At 39.1% G+C, this 19,795-nt stretch overlaps 1 protein-coding gene and 1 long non-coding RNA gene across 21 annotated transcripts; both read right to left on the reverse strand.

Annotated features, from left to right (window-relative positions):
• Nucleotides 1–1,645: 1,645 nt before the first annotated feature.
• LOC147503553 (DEAD-box ATP-dependent RNA helicase 39-like) lies at nt 1,646–16,115 on the reverse strand. Of its 20 annotated transcripts, none has more exons than XM_086556831.1 (18): nt 16,006–16,086; nt 15,124–15,891; nt 14,968–15,045; nt 14,115–14,257; nt 13,663–13,984; nt 7,980–8,122; nt 7,542–7,771; nt 7,398–7,439; nt 6,850–6,957; nt 6,270–6,339; nt 6,008–6,124; nt 5,779–5,927; nt 5,635–5,698; nt 5,410–5,517; nt 5,235–5,309; nt 5,039–5,105; nt 4,784–4,949; nt 1,646–2,014 (listed from the first exon to the last, which is right to left on the reverse strand). In XM_086556831.1, the coding sequence occupies exons 11-16, from the start codon at nt 6,035–6,037 to the stop codon at nt 5,091–5,093; spliced, it is 441 nt and encodes a 146-aa protein (XP_086412957.1). In that variant the 5' UTR covers nt 6,038–6,124; nt 6,270–6,339; nt 6,850–6,957; nt 7,398–7,439; nt 7,542–7,771; nt 7,980–8,122; nt 13,663–13,984; nt 14,115–14,257; nt 14,968–15,045; nt 15,124–15,891; nt 16,006–16,086; the 3' UTR covers nt 1,646–2,014; nt 4,784–4,949; nt 5,039–5,090. The 20 variants fall into 20 exon arrangements, with proteins under 20 accessions (XP_086412957.1, XP_086412956.1, XP_086412973.1 ...); XM_086556830.1 differs by lacking the exon at nt 1,646–2,014 and adding an exon at nt 3,469–3,559; XM_086556847.1 differs by lacking the exon at nt 1,646–2,014 and having other exon boundaries at nt 4,704–4,949; nt 13,663–13,711; nt 13,853–13,984; nt 16,006–16,109.
• Nucleotides 9,924–13,593, reverse strand: LOC147503554 (uncharacterized). The gene is made up of 2 exons (XR_015192756.1): nt 10,169–13,593; nt 9,924–10,083 (listed from the first exon to the last, which is right to left on the reverse strand). It is a non-coding gene; the product is annotated as an uncharacterized LOC147503554 (long non-coding RNA).
• Nucleotides 16,116–19,795: the final 3,680 nt, after the last annotated feature.

Here is a 19,795-nt window from a genome sequence, read left to right on the forward strand (position 1 = left end):
TCATCTCTCACCTTTCACTCCAAGCTTTTCCTTCTTTTTCCTTGTAAACTTACGTTTTCGAGACTTACGAAAGCACCGCGCCTCGATTCAAGAGTTAAGCGCTTCAAGTCGAAGTTAGCGACTTCAAACACTGTAAATCTAAAAAACCCGAAGCGATTTGCGCTCAAGTTTCAAGAGCGACTCGCAAACAACAACTGTAAATCTAAAAACACCCGAAGCGCTGCTACCGCCGCCTCGTAAACACAAAAATTTCCAATTTTTAGAGGGTTGTTCGGGATTTTGAGTCGTTCAAAAGAGATGACATCTCCTATAGTCATACCTAAACAGTCTTTCGAAGGCGCGTGTTGGGAACCGAGACCTATGGACATTGGTTCAAACGGGATCCCGATTAGGATGGCCATCCATCGGTAAGTAATGACGATTCATATTCAACACAGCTTACTGCTTATTTCTACGACCTCGTTAGTTTCTATTGTAATCAGGATAGAGAACAAGAATTCTCCGTCATAGTTGATGACACGACATTAGAATTCAATAAATATGTGGTAGCTTTAGTTTCAGGATTACCAATACCTGATCCTGTTCACACATGGGGATTTATGACCGATAATGCATACCTTTATGATTATACATATTTCCATGAGTATTATGGGGGAGGGGTATTTCGAGTAATGGACCAGGGGCGATATAGCATCGCCTCTAGGCCCTTTGTCCAAAGCGTAGGCACCACCATGTTATTCATCCCGATGAATATTTTGGGAGAATGGCGGTTCACTTCTACAAATAAAATGCCGGTGGTGATATTTTCCTCGCGAATGGGGGCGTCGCCGATATGACATTCCCCGAAGTTTTAGTCGCTAGTCTAAAGAGAGCCCAAAGCATGTAAGGCGTAAGTATCTTCTTATGCTGTTTTGGTAAGCCGCATCATGTGTAGTTGTTTACGTGAGATCGCGGCCTAATTCAAAGATTGGAAAAGGGTTGAAGTCATGAGACCCACCAATTGGATGGTTCGCTCATTCGCGAATTATGACTTGGTAGGGATGGTGCGACCTCATTTGGTAAGCCCGTACATCCCATCGACATAATAACACTTTAACGGGTTAGCATTAGTAGATGATAAATGGCGGCAAGCTTGGCAAGTTATAATGGCCTAGCGGGGATGCAAAGGAACCTCATCTCTTTGATGAGGGAGGAGGGACGTTTAAAAGCGAGGGAAATAAGGTAAGTTTTAGTTTTGTTATTATGCGCTTATGTCCCAAGCAATTAAATTGCATTAACCCCATAATGGGTGGAACTCTACGAGTTGCGTTTTTTTTTATTCCCCTATATTAGTATGTTCTAACCTTGTTTTTGCGGATGTTCAAGAATTTCCACGGCGTTTCCATGGTATTTTTCTACCCTCTTTTATTTAAATGCTTTGAGGACAAAGCATACTTCTTGTTGGGGGCATAGAAACACGTGTAATTAAAGGCATCTGTTAGGATATAGATATGTATAATATGCATTTGTTTTCTAGTTAAAATTTTAAAAATTTCAAAAATATAAATAAATAAGTTTATCTTTATACACTTAGGAATATTGGTATTGTTTTTTTTTCTATGCTCTTAACAATCTAGAAGTCTCACGTAGCTTTTGCATCGAATAATTGTTAGAAACTTAGGTTAATATGTAGGTAATAATCTTTACATCTATCTATAAATATATTACATGAGTATCATGATTGTTAGCGATAAGTTTAAAATCTAAGGCTAGAGTACTTATTCTACAAATCTGTGAGAATATAGCCTAAAGCCTTATATGAATACGAAACATTTGAGAAATGACACAAGAGGAAGTAAAATCCAAATAGAGAAATCATCACGGCCCACTTGCTTGATCACTATGTCATATCCTAAGCGAGAATTTAGGCCCTCTTTGGATCGATATAGCGAGAAATTCAAACCTATGAATTATTTTCCGCTTAGTCGCCCTTCGAGCCTTTCTTTAGCCTTCCATAAACCACAATTCATTTACCCTATTACAAAACAAAACAAAATAAAAATTCAACTTACCCAATCTAGAATAAGTCCGAGAATAGAATAAGTGAAGAAAAGAAGAGAAAAACCTATGTAAACAAAAAATTAGTTAGTTGCTTGGAAAAAGAAAATAAGTTTCCATCCAGAAAAAAATAATAATAAATAAAAACTCCAAAATAGAATAAAAAGGAGTCAAAAGCCAAAGAAAAGAAAAAAAAGAAAAATATGGCTAAGGATGGAAACAAAGTATAGAAGCAAAAGAAAATAACAAGGTTTTTAAAGTTACATAATATGAAGACTCTATTATCTCAAACTTGTCCTTTTTGAATATCAATTTCCTTCCTTCTTAAATCATCTCCTAATCCCCAGAACACCTAATAATAAAGACCTCTAGCTCGATTAGGAATAGGTTAGTGTGATAGTAAAGTGGTAGATGTGTTTAATCGACTCGACTTCCTTGTTTGTCATTGAGATTGTAAGGTAAAGTGTGCCCACCGCATTAATTGGAGCAAAATAAACTCGAGCGGAAAAAATCGAGTGGTTTTGTCTTGACATTTATGTGAGGACCTATTTAAGGATATTTATTCGAAGTTTTTAAACGAAACCGCTAGGCATTTCATAGTATTACTCATAGTATATATATTTGTATCATAGATGATTGATTATTATGCATATATTAGTTTAGGTTTTTACTTGGTTATTCTTATTCATTTCTTAGTGAGATGTATAGATAGTTGAGACATGAATGAGGAAACAATAGTTTTATTTCTTAGTCGTTGTAGTATAGATGAAGTTTGTGAGTACCTTCATTGGAAAACTCTCACGAGACTATAACTTCGTCCCACTAGGAAATTCCTAGTGGTTTAAAGGCTTTGTTGCATATGGTCAATGCAAACGACTCAATGATAAATGAGGTAGTTAGAACTCTATTTTTGGTCACTTATTCTAATTTCTCATATTTGCTTGAGGACAAGCAAAAATCTTTGTTTGGGGGTGGTTTGATAAGAGCCTAAAATTGTAGTTTTACCCCAGTAATAGTCATACTTTTAGACCAATTATGTGAGTAATAATTAAGAGTTAATCATCGACACGTATTTTTACGCGCGTTTAGGGCTTCAAAGTCGATTATTAATGCGAGAAATGTGCCACTTTGATGAGATAAAGGAGCAATGGTTGGTTCTAAGGAGTTACGTGATTAAAGGCCAAGATTCAAGAAGACAAAGCCTTTCTAAAAGCCGGTCAAAATTTGAAAAGTCAAAGTCAACGCGGGCGTAAACAAAGACACAAAGTCGTGAGAACTTAGAAGGCCGTATCTTTGGACTCATACCTCGAATTGGGTCTACCTTATGTCAAAACGACCGCGCCTCGGAAAAGAACTTTCCAATGGTCCAAGCCTTGGCCCAATCGAGGAGCAAAAGTGGACGAAAAAAGTCCGTCGGGCCAACTGCACCGGTGAAGAGGCCTTTTGGATTTGAAAGAATGGGGTTTTGGGCCTGATTCTCTAGCCCAAAACATGGCTCCAAGCCCATGCACGATTTTTGGATCTGAAACATATAAAAACAAAAGCTTAGCTCTTTGTTAATGGTATGTTAATGGTAGCTAGTTAGACCTAAAACTATAGATAATTCTAGATATAGTTTTCATTAAATAAAATTAAGTTTAGTTCATTTCAATTCTTGTTTTAGATTAATCTTTAGAATCATTGTTCTTCATTAGTTTGATAAATAAAATAGCTAGTTTGTCAATTTCGATTTTTGTCATTTCAATTTATAGATCTAATTTTAATTCTTGTTGAGTATCATTTTCGAAGTTGTTAAATTAGATTGAAATCTTTGATTAGTTAAATTAGCCAAGTTAGAATTTTGGTATGATGTTTAGTTATAATTCAATGAGAAATAATGGTTTGATGAATCAAGGCTAAAACCTCCATTAGAGGGGTTGATGAAGCCTTGATGAAAACTTACCAGTTGTATAGTGTAAGTGGATTTGTAGAAGTCTATTCCATTCTAGAAGATCGTGTTTTTAAGAATGGGTGGGACGACTTCACATGCTAGTTATAATTGCGCGAAATGCCATACTAATTAGGGATTAGAGCGAGCAATTCTTACCGTAAGAAACGTAAAATTGGATTACAATGATCATGTTAGGTGATTAAGTTGGATTCGAGGTAGATTCACTTCCTACAATTCTTTATCTAGATTCACATTTCAAGATTAAAGTAGCATTAGTTATTCGTAACTTGTCAATTGAATCCACCCCGTAGTATAGAATTCCCCTCGTAAATCTCTCACTAGACTTATGATTGATTAGTTTTTACGAAACCATCGCATACTAAAAAACTAGGAGTGGAACGAATTTGTTACTCCACTCTATTTCGATAGAATTGAGAGTAGAAAACTTGATAATAATTAGTAAAAATAAATTTTATTTTACTTACGTTTTGAGTTTTATCATTTATTTCGTAGGTAAACTTTATCTTTTTATGTTTATCACTGGGCCATTATCGGATCGGACATAGGTATGTCCAGACTTGGCCCAATAATCTTATCGGGATAAATTTAAAGTCTAAGTCCTTATCTTATTGGTTCGGATTCAATCGGGCTTTGGGCTTGTCCCGGCCCATTGATAGCCCTACATATTCCCAATCACTATTCCTTTACCGAAAAACAGATGATAAAACAGATGATAAAAAAAAACAAAACGTAGCATTTACTATCCAAGCTCAATATAAATATGAATTTCCAAATATTTCCCAAAAAATAATTCACCTCGTGTATGTTTCTCTGTTACGTTTTATCATTGTCATGCACTTGAATACTTTCAAAAATGATTTAAAGTCCTAGCTTGTGAGTCACATATATGCATGTAGTAACCAGCCATATATTCAGGAGTGGCACCAATGGGCACTTGTGAGTCATACACAACCAATCCAACCTGAAAATCACAACATAAAATAAGTTTAAGATTACAGTTTACAGTTTACCAATGGAAAATGATTAAGACCTATGGTTAAGTGATTTTACCTTAGACCACTTGCTTAAGGGGTCACAGTTTACCCCTCTGTTTATCAACACTTCAGCCAAATCTCATCTTCGTGACCAAATAAAATCAAAACAGTAGTTCATTATGAAGTCATATGATAAAAGGAGAAGCAAAAAAAAAAAAAAAAAAAAAAAAAAAAAAAAAAAAATACTACATATTAAATGGTTGCCCTTCCACCTTCAAAGTATTTGTCTGTAGGCAGATGGGCCGTGGCTTTTCAATAAGTTCCAATAGTTCAACAACTGGAAACATCTGTAATGAGAAGACAACCAAAATATACACGTGTCAAGTTACTAATCATAAACCTAGCTAATTCAATTATTGAAACAAAACCATTCTATCAATATATTACCTTAACCAAAACCCTAATAAGAAATTCATTGTATCCATAATAAGAGCTCAAATCCCTCTTAAGCTGCTCAACATAATCTTTACGTGTTACCCCTTCTTGCCTCAAAGTCTTAAAATTCGATAGTATCCGAACAAGTACAACCAACCATCAACACAAAATTCTCAAAATTAAGCTAAAAAGCAAACTTAATTTCTCAATACTAAACTCAAAAAACAAAGTACTAACTCTCTTTAATTTTCCGTTGCATATTCGAAAGATCAGGTGGTTGAAGTGCCTCTGCTCCAATTTCCTACATTACCAAAATTCAAAAAGCAACCTCAAACTACATTTACAAAAATCATAACTCACTAATAACTAAAATAAACAAACCTCTTCCATTGGCAAACGAAACTCATCAAACTCCTCTTTAATATTAAGCTGAAGCTCAGCTTCAGCATCCTTTTGTTCCCTCGCTCGTTTCTCATCAATCTTTCTAGATTCCTCCTCAATATCCAATTCATCATCATCCGAATCAGTACCTGGGCATAAAGAGATCTAAGCTGATCATTTACAAGTGAGGTTTGCCTAGGTGTTATGCTACCAGTGGAAAGAAAATCACCCTGATGCTTATGAAGTAAAGAGAGGGCATAGATCCCAAACAGCAACTGTAGCTGTTCTTTCACCACCTTTCCAGATGTGTTTTTCTGTAGCTTCTCTTTGAATTTGTGCAACATGACTCACACGATTAATCAAACAATTAGATTGTGTATCGAAGTTTGTGAGGAATCACGACAAGCTTCTGCAAGACTTATTCTTCACTATACTAATTACTTTAGGGCGATAGAAATACCAATTAGCAAAAAGAAGGAGGAGAAGCTTACTTGGAAACCACAATCAAATGGCAGTGAGCAACAACAGCCTCCACTAAATCAGACGAGAGTTCTGTAAAGCCTGAACGGGATCTTTTTATAAGGACATGTTCTATTTATGAGAAACAAATTCCGCAAATAAATTACAAAAGAAAATTTGAGCATGGTGTCCTACTCGTCACATGGCACACATGCAAAGCAGATAGAGAATGGTGTATTACAGGTCATATTTTTAAGCTGCGGTAGAACTTGAAGATAGAGAATGACCCTATTATGGCACATAAAGAGATATTACCATCCAGTTTCAAGTATTCACACAAAGGAGCTTATTTCTCTCTTATCAAGAGATTCAAACTTTCACAAAGGTCAACAACCTAATATAAAACATATATACTCAACACTTTGCATCATCATCTGCCGTCACAAAATCGACATATTCTGGACGAGCTGCTCAAAAGGGAATGGATGGGTATATATATAATATATCTAATAAACATTCAACTTCGTGATTTATATGATAAATACATGGAGCATACATGTAAAAAATAGGACATCAATCCACATGCTTCTAGGTTATGCAGAATGAACTCACTAAATCCAGTTTCAAATCCCAAAGACGAGGTATGCTTGCTGAGTTGCGTCAATGTTTCCTTCAAGATGAGCATAATACACTTGAGGCTGCTGGAAGGTGTGTTTTCCTCTGTAAAGGTCAATTTAATTCTTAGTTACAAAAAACATGACGTCACAATCTGAATGCCTTAAAAAGAAAATAAACTAGGATTAAATAAAAAAACAACTAGTTCAAACAAACTAATCTTGTGTGAGTGAAACAATGCTCCCTAAGCAAAAAGAACATCTAAAAGTCACACAAGCAGATCGTATAATTTTCATTTGATTGATTGTATGTGCTTCTAATATGATACATTTTTTTATTTCGCTTCATCGATTCCTTATAAACAGAAGATCTCAGACTTCTACCTCTTTAACCAACATGAAAAACAAAAATTAAGAAAACAAAGACACCCAGGCATCTGTTGGGCATAGCCTGATGCATGAACCACTCTCACCTATGTTTTATCCAGGTTACAGTTACAATAGTTTATCGCTATAAAGAATCACTAAAGCTAAAATAGAACTTACCACAATACGAATTGTAATAGAAACTGCATAAATCTGCAAAACCTAAAAAAAAAAAAATAGGATTCTTTATATAGAACAGCTTGGATACTAAAAAGGAGTTTCTTTTTTGTTAAACACGATGGTTGCGATCTAATTGACATGTACCGTATAGTTTTTCATCCTTTGAAAGATTGCTCGGCTGGTCAATAGTGCACTTATGATAACGCTAAGGCCAGGTTCTGTTAGTACAATGTCAGGAGCACTGCGAGCTGCATCAGCAACAGCTATTCTAATATCTGCCTTCTTAAGAGCAGGAGCATCATTGACTCCATCACCAGTCATTCCACATATATGTTTTCTAGCTTGCAAGTGTTTAACGATTTCATATTTGTGCTCTAAAGCAACAGAAAACATGAGAAAAAGTCAAAATAGGTACAGGCATTTGTAAACTACTTTACAATAGGACAAGAAGACCTAATAAAAGAGTCAAATGCAGTGTAAAGAAAAGGAGAACAAAAAATCAGTCCTCTTAGTTATGATGGTCACCAAGAGAATGCAAAGTTTTACTTTTCTGATTTGAAGCTCTTACAATACTGCTCTTACCCTTCAAACTTACTCGAGCTTTGTCGCTGGCCATTCTGAAATTATCCACAGTGAGAGATTCTAAGCTCTCATTCTTCCGAATGCTTCTTCAATTCGGGCTGCCAGACTGGTGTCCTTCGCAGCAACCAGACTTGTTACTTTACCTGTTACAATAAATCAGTTTAGTTAACTGGAACATACATTAGCCTGCAAAGATAAGAAATTTTGTAGGTTTGACAGATATTTCAACTATGTGTGTTTTCATGTATAAGACTTTTCTGCGCATCATCTAAAGTAAAAAGTACTTTTACGTGGCTACATCAAAGCATAAGTGTGTATAAAACTGCTTATGACTTTATGGATCCACATAGCACCAAAGCACGTATTAAGACTCAAAGCTAGAAGTGAACTGAGCAACTATAGATAATCATGTATGAAATGGCTGCAGACAAATAAAATTTTGATAAAACAATGCTTGTTGACAAAGCATAAACTTAGTTCAGTAGCCAACAAGTGATCTTTCTATTTCTCTGACACATGTAGATAATGTCGGGTTTGAATCTACATGTGAAGAACTTACAATTGAATTTGCCAATGTTAGGACTATGGAGCTTGACATATTCTGATGGCGAATGTAAGCATTGGCTTTGATATGAATTAAATTCTAGTATTATTTCAGTTGTTGTATGCAATAACTAGTAATTCTGTAGTAAAAAAATATGTTCCTGTCAATATTTTGGTGGCTGAAAAACTGGAAAACTATTCAAACTTCGACAGTACATAAGGCTGGACTACTGTATAAATAATAGAGTATATCAGAGGTCTGGAGTTCGAACCCCTGCCACACCAATGAATTACTGATCTCATTTAAAAACAGGCTTACCGATAAAAATAAAAAAAAATAGTCTATCATGCTGTTTCGTGGAAAATACTGCGGTATTAGGCTTTATGCCAAGCATTTTGTACTATGATTAGTAATTCATTGGTGTGGGTCGAAAAAGGGTCTTGATGTACTAATGTCCCCAAAAAACTACGAAAAAGGTTCTATCCGCCCCTAAACAGCGGTTCGTGATATGATGTAAAAGTCTGTATAAACGGAAATAGCGTTGTTTCCCGAAGCAGTGGTCTGTGACACTTGACTGAATCGACCAAATGAAGTCTTGCATTCAGCTATTATACCATAATCTGGAATCTGTACCATCAGATATGTCACACCGGTAGGCGTCGAACTTTTTCCTCACTCGGAAGCTCACTTCTACTTCTACAAAAGCAAGGAAGCAAACTGACGCGGGTATAAAGAAGAAGATTTTCAGAATAGATTTTAGTTCATATTCCCTTTCCAGTCGGGGAAGGCATTAGACATCTTGCAAGTCCAATCTTTGCCATGTCGAGTTTGAGATCTATGAATCTAGTTTTTTTCCTTTAATCATTTGAAAAGGTTCAAAAAAGCAATTTACGTAGGAGAATAAGTCATCTATTGGCAGAAGTTCCCTCCTTTCGGCATGGCTGAGGGGTTAGTAAAATAATCTTTCTTCTTTCTGAGATGTAAAATTTATCAATGACAAGCGACTCTGTGCTTCGGGCCAATAGCTTATGAGTCCGATGTAATCATAAAAAGCTCATTTCATCCTACTTCTATTGATTGATTGATCGGTGTACTAGCATGTGTACTAGAGCGGACAGATTGGGTGGAGACAGTGAGGAGTTGAGTTGTTCGAGGGGTCTTCATAGATATCATACCAGTCGGTATATTTTCTCAGCGGCTAATTCCTTTTTGCTTTCTTGATCTCAATCTCAAACTGGTACCCAGCTACAGTCTTGAATCCAAATGCAATGAAAACAAGTCTGTCTACGAAGGGAGCAAGGTCTACAGCAAGAGTAGCTGGTCGCGGACCTACCCAATGAATGGAACAATGGCTGAATTCGGACGATAGCCTTAACATCTTCTTCCCAAATCTCATGTTCTTTTTCTCTTTGCTAGCGGTATCTCTATCCCAACAAGTAAGCATAATTCCTCCTACTAAACAATCAAGTTGACATGAGGAGGAAGGCTGCAGTTCACCGAGATCAGAGACGTTATAAAGTCCAGATGGCTTACGGGCTTAGACTCTCATCAATCACTAAACTAGAAAATCAACAAAGAAAATCATAAGATAAGCAACGTCCACAGAAGGTGGTTTTGAAGAAAGGGAGCTAGTTTCAAGGAGTACCTTGAGATAGTGTGAGACATCGTGACCATGCACCATTCTTCAAACCATTGCCCACTTGTATAGCAGATAGCAATCCCTCACCTCAAATGGAAGAATGGTTGCAAGTAAGCTTCTAAGCCCAGCTAAACATCCAATCGAGGGCCGGCCTATTTATGCATCTACTTGCGATCACAACCACCGGTACCGGAACAATTGGATCTCCTCTTTCATCTCCTTAGCCTAGTCTACATTCCGCCCAAACAAACTCCTTTGAGGCCCTGCCCATCAGGGAAGATAGGACCCAGCTAACTCGTCGAGGCAATCACCATCATTTGTTATTAAGTATATAATATGACTGTCTGGTCCGACCGGAGAGAGAAGGCGTTCCAATGCCTCTTCATCTCCATATCCAAGGCATCTAGCAGGAGCAACTGAGCCAATAGCAGCTGCCAGTGAAGCGGAACCATCAGTGGAAGCTAGCTCTTCAAGTCCTTCTCCTGGCTTTAAATCTAGCATCAACTAACGAAAGAGAAGAAGCTAGTGACCCAATGGAGGGAAGAACACCAACAGGTATTTCTTTCTCTGCTGGCCCGGCATCAGAACCACATCCAAGTAAGTCCCATTCTTTCTCCTCCGGCATCTAAGCCATCTTCCTCCAGGTACCTCCCCGCCTATTCATCTATAGCTGTTGATTCCACTCCCAGGTCTCCTTTTGCTTGTTATCCAGCACCATCAGTCGGTCCAATCCGTCTTTGTCTCCTCATTCTGCTCCCAGCTAGTCAGCAGCCAGAAACCCTCTTTTTGAACCTCCAATCCCCCGCTCTCCTTTATCGATCGGAAGTGGATTGGATTAGGTGGGTGGGCATCTGTCCCATCGGTCCCTCTTACTGACCTACCTTCTTCCTGCCTTTGCAGCTTCTGCCTGCTAACTTGCGGAACTTATAGGTGAGGACAAGCTCTACTTCTTCTCTTTCTACCGGGATAATTCATTTTTTTCTTATCTAGTTCCGACCGCCCGCTCCGCCCTCAGATCGGGGAAAGGCTGAAACATGGGCTGTGAGGGCAGCTAACTCCATTTATTCTTGAATCTCTCGACCCTTCGAACACTATTGTCTGCTCCATCAGTCGATTGAATCGTGAATAATCAATGGAGACCTCTGCTCAGCTAGCTATTGCGTGAAGGAAGGAAAGGTCGCCCTTGATGACTTGGAAAAGAGGTTTAGATTCCCGGTCCCATGGGACTAGCCTCTGTCTTCACCATCCCTGCCTGGCATCAATTCGATCGATTGCTATTGAGCACGTTATTCTGTATATAATATGGAGCCTTCAAAGCTTTCCTTCAGATCAACAGAGAGCTTCCATCGGAGCATGAGCCTTAGTTCTTTCTTTAGAAACCTGTAGTGCAGCCCGCCGCCTCCTAAAATAAGGTGAAGGGTGCGGAGTTTTCTCTCAAAGGTTCCAAGGAAAGTAATATGAGCCCCTGCCTAGCGTTCATTCTCTTGTTTGCCTGGAGCCATGAACCGAGTCATAGCGAAGCCGGCCTTAAAGCCAAGTGCATCTCTCCCCAGCTATCGTCTTTGATGGGAAGGTGGAGTCAAGGTTACTTTGTAACTTTCTATCATCAATCACCGCGAGTGGAAAGCCTGAGGACTTTTTGCCTCTCTTTCTGTGCACTAGTAGATACGATTCTCAGAATTTACTTCAAGAGCCCATTCACACCTTCAGTGATCATTTACAAAATGAATTAAGCACACATATCATATGAGAAAGAATCAGCAAAAAAATACGTTTTCAGCGCGCTTTAGAGCGGTACTATCTATCAAGATGTTTCGGACTCTCTCTCTGGTAACACAGGACTGAAGTCAAGTTTTTGAGTCCTAAATAATTTATCAAAGGATAGAGCATCCGTACTTTTCTATTACGTTGTGGTGTTACTTTTGATTGTAGTAAATCACGATTATCTAGCCCAAAAGCACTGCTATAGTGACCCGCCCTAGTGCAGTTATTGGAGAGGGGTAGTCTCAGTGGCTTGGTTTCTGTCATTCTCTCGTTATCCAACCCATCCTGTCCGTCCTTCCAACCCGAAAATAAGATCAATTTCACAGGCCTTTTGGGGTCCAGTTGCGATCTGTCGCATTATATCTTTCTAGTTCAGTCTCTAGTTTGTTCAGAAGGCCCTTTTATGGTTGTTGGCGGGAAACCGGTGTCTGTCTCATGAGTAGTTACCGATGTATGAACCCATCCGTCGCGTCGCCTACTTAACGAGTCTCCAGGTACTTTCGGGTTTGCCTGTCTATTGGTGAACCAAGTCTCTAAATAGAAGAGAGATTCCCAAGGAAGTTCGTGGATCATTTGGGGATAGAGATTTGTACCGAGAGAACCACTAGGGGAGGCTTTCTTGGTGGGGCATAGGAGAGAGAGCTAAAAGCTTCAAGCAGAGGCAACGGTGGGAGAAGACGGAACCGGAATAGAATAGGACAGTGGGAAATCCTACTGCTCTAAGGCTTGCAACCTTTATTGTATAGAAAGCACCCCCTTCTGTGGGACCAATATCTTTCTTTCTCGATCGGCTAGAAATGTTGCTTAATTGGCAAAACAAACAATCATTGCATTGGGTTATGGACAAATGAAATTGGCTTTGCTCGTCCTGAAGCTATAGCATAGTTTGCCCCTCTCCTTATTGGATGATAAATGGAATTTCAAACGAGACTTCTTATACGATGACTGTTATAGCTGACCTCAATTCCCCATGACATGATATCTGCTAGCCTACTTTGAGGAATAAGCCTACTTGTCCTAGGTCGTTCGATCCCGTGTATCTGTCTGAGGTTATTCGGTAGTCTATTTGAAGCTGTCACGAAGGACGGCTGCGATGTATGCAATGTCTGGTCAGTCAAAATGGTACGAGGCGAGCTAGTTAGCTAAACGAACGTAGGGGGCGGGTGTGCTGCTTGGCTCGCTATGGCAGTAGCACGTGCGCGGTAGAGAAGTAGGGCTGACCACAGACATCACAGAAAACCTACCCAATCCATATCATATTATACAAGCTAAACTAACTAGGCCCCGTCTCTCAGCAGTGTGCTTTCTGTCGATGCTTCGTTCTTCTCTTCTGTCTTTATTTTCGCTAGCCGTAGGGTGGAACCTATAGCTGGATTGAATCCTTCCTTCCCTCCACTCTCTTGCTTGTGAAATTACCTTTACCTTCGGCTAAGAGTTCCAAGTCATGTCTTGTCCATGCATTAGCTCAGTCTCTCTACCGCAGCAGCATCGAGTTAGCTGCCATTCACTGACTACAGCTGACAGTGAACAGGAACCGGAACCGGAAAGTCTTTCTACCGCAGCAAAGCGGACAGCGAACACCAGAAGCTGACTGCCAGCGCCAACCTGCCTGCGGAGTAGACTGGCGAGTGCATTTGCTTAACACATGACATGAAGACCTGATAGATCCCCCCCCCACACACACACACACACTTAACAGACTTCATGCGAAATCAAACAAAAGTAAAGCAACATACCTTTAGCTCCCATACGAGCAGTTCTTCCTGTGTGGTGGAGGTAGTCAATCTAAAAATACCATCAAGCAACAGTCAGGTCAGATTTTCACTGAAGTAACTCGATGGGGAAAAAACTTATAAGATAGTCAATAGAACAATAAATGAGGTGAAATACCAGGCGAAATAAAATCCAAAAATGAAGTAAAAATACATAGATTTTGAGGGAAAATCAAACATAATGACATGGTTCACATCCAAGTCCAGCCCTCGAGCAGCCAAGCCTGTGCAAACCAATGTGGGACAATCCCCATCTTCACTCTTAAACTTCTTGAGGTTTTCGACTCTGCACATAAGAATCCAAATCAGAAACAATGCATAGGAGGTGAATTGGAAACTAGAAACACATCGCAAATTTCATTAACATATATAAAGATTAAAGTAAAACAAAAACAAATCGAAAGGAATTAACTCACCTTTGTTCAGCTGGCACCTCCCCGTGGTAATTCACTGTGGAAATTTGATTTTCACCGAGATAATGATCTACAGCGCCACTAGAATTCAAGGTGTTGCAGAACACCATTACACGATTTCCCTTTGACAGACTCGGCTCAAGGACCTGTGATGGCATGATAAAAAAGCCATATATATAATAAGGAATATTAAAGTGCCACTGAGGAATATTTTGATTCTTGAAAAAAGTGCTAGCTGTTTAACTCAGAAGATATATAAGTGGTGCTATGTTATTATTAACATACAGAGGATCACAAACCAAAAAAATTTGTTAGCGCACGACTGCACGAGCAGTACGTGTAGGATAGACACAGTCATACATGTCAGCGCCTAATTCACCCAAACTACAATATCGAGTGGATATCCAACACCCTGGAACAAAACAAAAGTTAAATGATTCACATTATTCATTATTGTTACATGGAGCCTTGATAATTCCCAAGTGCATGGATATTGCAAGATTGTAACATTATATGCACCATAACATAGCATGGTTTATCCTCAGGCAACGAAGCAGTACACTGGGCAACAACACGCCAGAATGAGTATTTGTCTTCACCGTCCGCAAGACCACCAATAGCATAGTTGTCACAAAATCAAATCAAGTTAAATCACCCTTTTGATCATAACCACAAGATTACAAATTAAATTACTAAGTTCATTAAGGACTGTGAACAGACTAGGTAACAGGCTACAACATTTTGAAAAAAATTATCTATATTTTGATTGCTCAAATTGTTTTCAAATAAATCTCCAATGCTATTAGGGAAATTTTTGGGAGTTGTGTCCACAAACCCAGGTTGATCTTGAATTTACCTGAGGACAGGATCCAATCCTCCTTGTACTACTTTCTTCGTAAATAGACCGGCACGAACAATTCTCACCTTCAAGAAACTATCAAGAGATTCAGTGTTCGTTGGAAGAAAAAAATGGATAAGTATCAAAGTAACACAGCTATACGTAATAACTTACCAAACACTTGAATTGCAGACACTATCTTATTCAACTCGGGAACTAAATCTGCATATTCTTGTGCTTCAAGAGACAGGTGAGGTTGCTCTCACTTCATAACCTGCAAAAACCAATCAGTTCCGCCTTTTCCCTCCTCCTTTATTTGGGCTTGGGACCAGCAACGCAAATATCTAGTCTGCGTTGGCGGAGCTAAGAAGGGGTTAGATTAGTACAGTGAATCCCGCCACCTAAAAAGGTAAACACACAACCACACAATTGCAAATACCACATATAGCACAACCAAAATATCTATAAAACAAACTCATCCAACATATAACACAACCAAAATATCCATAAAACAAAATAACACATCGGAAGTATCCATAACAAAACAACATGTCCAGAAAGCAAAGTAACACGTCCAAAATCTTGACTTGACTAATACAAAATAAAATACTTCCAAGTCCATGATGAAAATGACACTATGTGTCTACTAACAGAGGAGAAATGGCATTTAACAACGGAGGGGGGGAGAAACTACAGAAATTCCTTTGGCCAAATAACTTTTCCTTGCCCAACTTGACCAAGGGTACGAAAGTGATTATAGGGCTCAGGCAATTCGCAAGAACCTGCAGTAATCGCCTCAATGTAAACCAAGAATTTTCCATCCCCCAAAGTTCTATCTCCAATCTTAAATGCTGGATCAACTTGTTTCACCCTCCTAGATGCAACCTTTCTCAAGGGCCAAAAGGCTTTCACATTGACTTCAGCATTCATGTAATCGGGTCCCTTCAAAAATAGATAAAAAATAAAATAAAATAACATTACTTAAAAGTTCAAATACATAAACCATTAAATTTTACTATTACTATGAGAATAAAATAAAGTCATACGTATTCGCACCTAAGAGAATATATCATGTGATCCAGAAGAAGAGGGTCCAACAGGGGAATTACATGTGGGTGGCATTTGGCAGATAAGATTTTGCACCGTTTTATTAATCTAATTTACTTTTCCATCAAATGAGTCCTTCAGCTCATCAATTTTCTTTTCAAACTATTGTAATATTAGTCCTATTGGGCCTATACTTGGGCCCAACTTATGTACACTGTAACTCTGTTATTATAAATAGAGGATGGGTCTCCCTTTGAGACCTAACTTTTATTGTCTCTCTTTCTACATGGTATCAGAAAAAACAGGAAGAGAGAAGAAGTAAGGAGATCAAACCCTAGTCACCACCCTAGCCGCCACCCCCTTCCTTCTTCTTGGCTCGGGCAAATGACGATATCATACCGACTGCCTTATTGAAAATGCTTCATCCGAATACCGACTTCAGGTCGCTCCCTCTCGCTTTTTTTTCGGCGTTTATCACAGTTTTCCGGTAGGTTTCCGGCATTTATCACATTTTTTCGGCAGGTTTCCGGCGATTATAACTTTTTTTTTCTCACATCAAGGTACTATTCTTTGCACTATATCCCTTATCATGACGGATAACAACTCTAAAGGTACGGATGATGTCTCCTTGTTGAATAATTTCTCTTCTTCGAAGAAAATTACTACCGCTCTTCTTAATGGGCGGAATTTCCACTCTTGGGCTCGTTCTGTTCGCTTATTTTTGGGGGCCAAAGGGAAGATGGATTGGCTTGTTCCCAACAAGATGATTTGTCCAATTAATATAGACCCTACCTACAATAGTTGGTCCATGACCAACTGTATGATTCTAAGTTGGTTGTTCAACTCTTTGGAGCCTGATGTCTATGAGATGTTTACCTTTTATGAGACCTGTTGATGGTTTTGGTGGGCTCTCTCCAAAATGTATGCTAAGATTTAACAATGAGGTTCGAATTTATGAGCTCTACCGTGAGTTGGGGTCGCTACTTGGGGCTCTTTCGCCTTAGCTTACTTTGGGTACTTGAAGAAGTCACTGGGAGGAGCTTTCTACTTACACTTCCCTATCCAAGATATCGGTATGACACCTACTATTATGGTCGCTCTTGAAGCGTGAGGAGAAACAGAGAGTTCATCGGGTTCCTTATTGGTCTTCACTCGATTTTGAAGCCATTCAAGACTCAAGTTCTCAATAATGCACCTCTTCCATCTCTTGGTGAGGCGTATGCCATTATTGAGAAACATGAGCATCGTGTTCGGATTACTTCTTCTCCAGTGGTTTCTGATGCACCGTCTTCTGCTGATCAGATGGCGTTTGTTGCTACTACTCGACCCGTGGGTCTTCGGTTGCTTTCATTCCCATTGTTCCATCCGGAAACACTCGTGGACGCTTTTGTGATCATTGCAAGGGCAGTGGCCACCTTAGGAGGCAGCAAGCCTCGTATTGCAGCTATTGCTGATATTTCTGGTAGTCATCATTCAGGGGGAGTTTCTGAGGATTCTGGGACTTTTACCCAAAGACAGATTGATCAACTTATGCATGCTATGTCTCTACGTGGGGGGACATCTAGTACTTTTGCCATGACTGCTGCCACAGGTACACCTAATGCGTTCCATATTCGTTCCCCGCCTCCATCCGGGTTGGGTCCTTGATTCCGGGCAAATGATCATATATTTGGTGAGTCTAGATTATTGTCGATAGCACACCCTTTTCACATCATGTCCGCTTCCATGGATGGCTCATACACCACTATTACCCGTAGTGGTAATTGTTTGATTATCCCCTGTTATCTCTTTTAGAGTCGGTCTTACATGTTCCTCACTTTAGCAGCAATTGTTATCCGTTAGTCGCCTTGCTAAAGATTATCAATCGCTCGTTGTTTTCTTACCCCATTCTTGTTATCTTGAACCCCGAAAGTAACGAGGCAGATTTTTGGGGGGCTATGAGCATCTTGGGACTATACTACTTTGGAGATCCCCCCTTGTCCCAAAGACTGCTCCACCAAGATCGAAGTTTGCATGTTAGTGTGTTGCCGTGGTCGCCATTATTTGTTTTCTCACGAAGTCTTTGAAAAGTTGGCATGCTCGGTTGGGCCATGTCAACTTCAAGTATCTATGTACTTTATTTCCTTAATTAATAAAAGCATGCAAAAATACTCTTTTTCATTGTGATACTTGTTCTTTGTCTAAACATGTGCGTAATTCTTATATTCCTCGCATTTCTAGATCTCCTTGTATGTTTGATGTGATTCATACGGATGTTTGGGGCCCTTCTCCTGTGACTACCCTCTCTGGCCATAGGTACTACGTGACCTTTATAGATGACCATACTCGGTGTACTTGGATCTATTTACTTTGCAAGAAATCTGAAGTTCTCCCTGTTTTCACTCAGTTTCTCCAACTCATTATGTCACAGCCCGAATTTCTAAACAATTAAAAAAAATGAATAATTGAAATATAAATATCTCAACCATCACTTGGTTCAATTGTCTAAAAACCCAGGCTATGACGGGGGAATACAACACATGTCAAAACCTAAAACCCACATCACAACAGGATCAACTTAATACCACTAACCCGCAAGGCGAATACCTTAGTTCCTCTCTAGGGCAGTCCAAACGATCTGGTCATTCATGGCACATTCAATGAATACCCGGGTCATTCATGGCACATTCAATGAATACCCCTATATAACGTTAACGGGCCATTTATGGCACATTCAATAAATGCCCACCTAACATATGACATCAACAATCATAAAACTCAATTCCAAAACTTGAGTCGTGGAGTTCTAAAAGAGTGTGGTAAATTTATTTATGCATTATTGAACTTTATTTTATATATCATTTAAGATAACGAATGAGTATCTTGTTTCCTGTATTTTTTATTTACGCGTTATTAATTTCAGGGATGTCTTAGTGTCATAACGTTGCATATCATAAAATACAGCAAAATCACATAGTAGTTAATACACATACACACGTATATATAGAGGTCTTAGCCTAAAGTCAAGTATGCTAATAGCCCTAGACCTATCTTAATAACCCAAATCATAATCCGAGTTAAAAGGTCAAATTGGGTCAACTGGTCAAAGTCAACCCTGGTCAAAGTCAACCATCATGGTCAACAGCCAAAGTCAGAGTCCACTCTGGTCAACAGTCAAAATCAACCTAGCCTAAACTCCAAAACCCAAAAGCCCAAAGCCAAAAGCCCATAGTCTAAAATTTAAAAAAAACCAAACAAAAACATATAGCCCACCACGGGCCAAATCGTGGTTCACTGTTCATCTCCTTCCTCTCAAATTCTCCACCACCGACCACCACACAACAAGCCACCACCCACCGCCACCTCTACAAAAGAACCCAGCCGGTTTTGATCCATTTTCAAACCCCTACCTATCTATACTAACAAATCACGATTTCCTTATACTGGAAAAATCGCGATCTACGGCCATTACTAATCCTTCAAGCTTCAATCGCCCCCTCTAAACACCCAAATCCACCACCAACAATCAACAAAAACCCAACAACAAAAACTCACAACAAAATTCATACACAACAACATTCAGGCAACAAAAAAAAAAACAGGACGGTTTGGGTTCTTGTTTGAACGCCATTAATGGCTGTTCAAAGCTTCCCAACGTTCATAACTCAATTCCACCACTGCTCGTCATTCCCCGGCAACCCACACAACCTATATAGATCATCCCCTTACCACAACACTTCCAATCACCCACCAAATTCCTACAGACCAACAATAGCAGTAAAACAAAACCCTAGTAATTGAATTCTATTCAAATCAAATT

Source organism: Coptis chinensis, chromosome 4, assembly GCF_015680905.1.
Source record: "Coptis chinensis isolate HL-2020 chromosome 4, ASM1568090v1, whole genome shotgun sequence".
NCBI lineage: Eukaryota > Viridiplantae > Streptophyta > Magnoliopsida > Ranunculales > Ranunculaceae > Coptis > Coptis chinensis.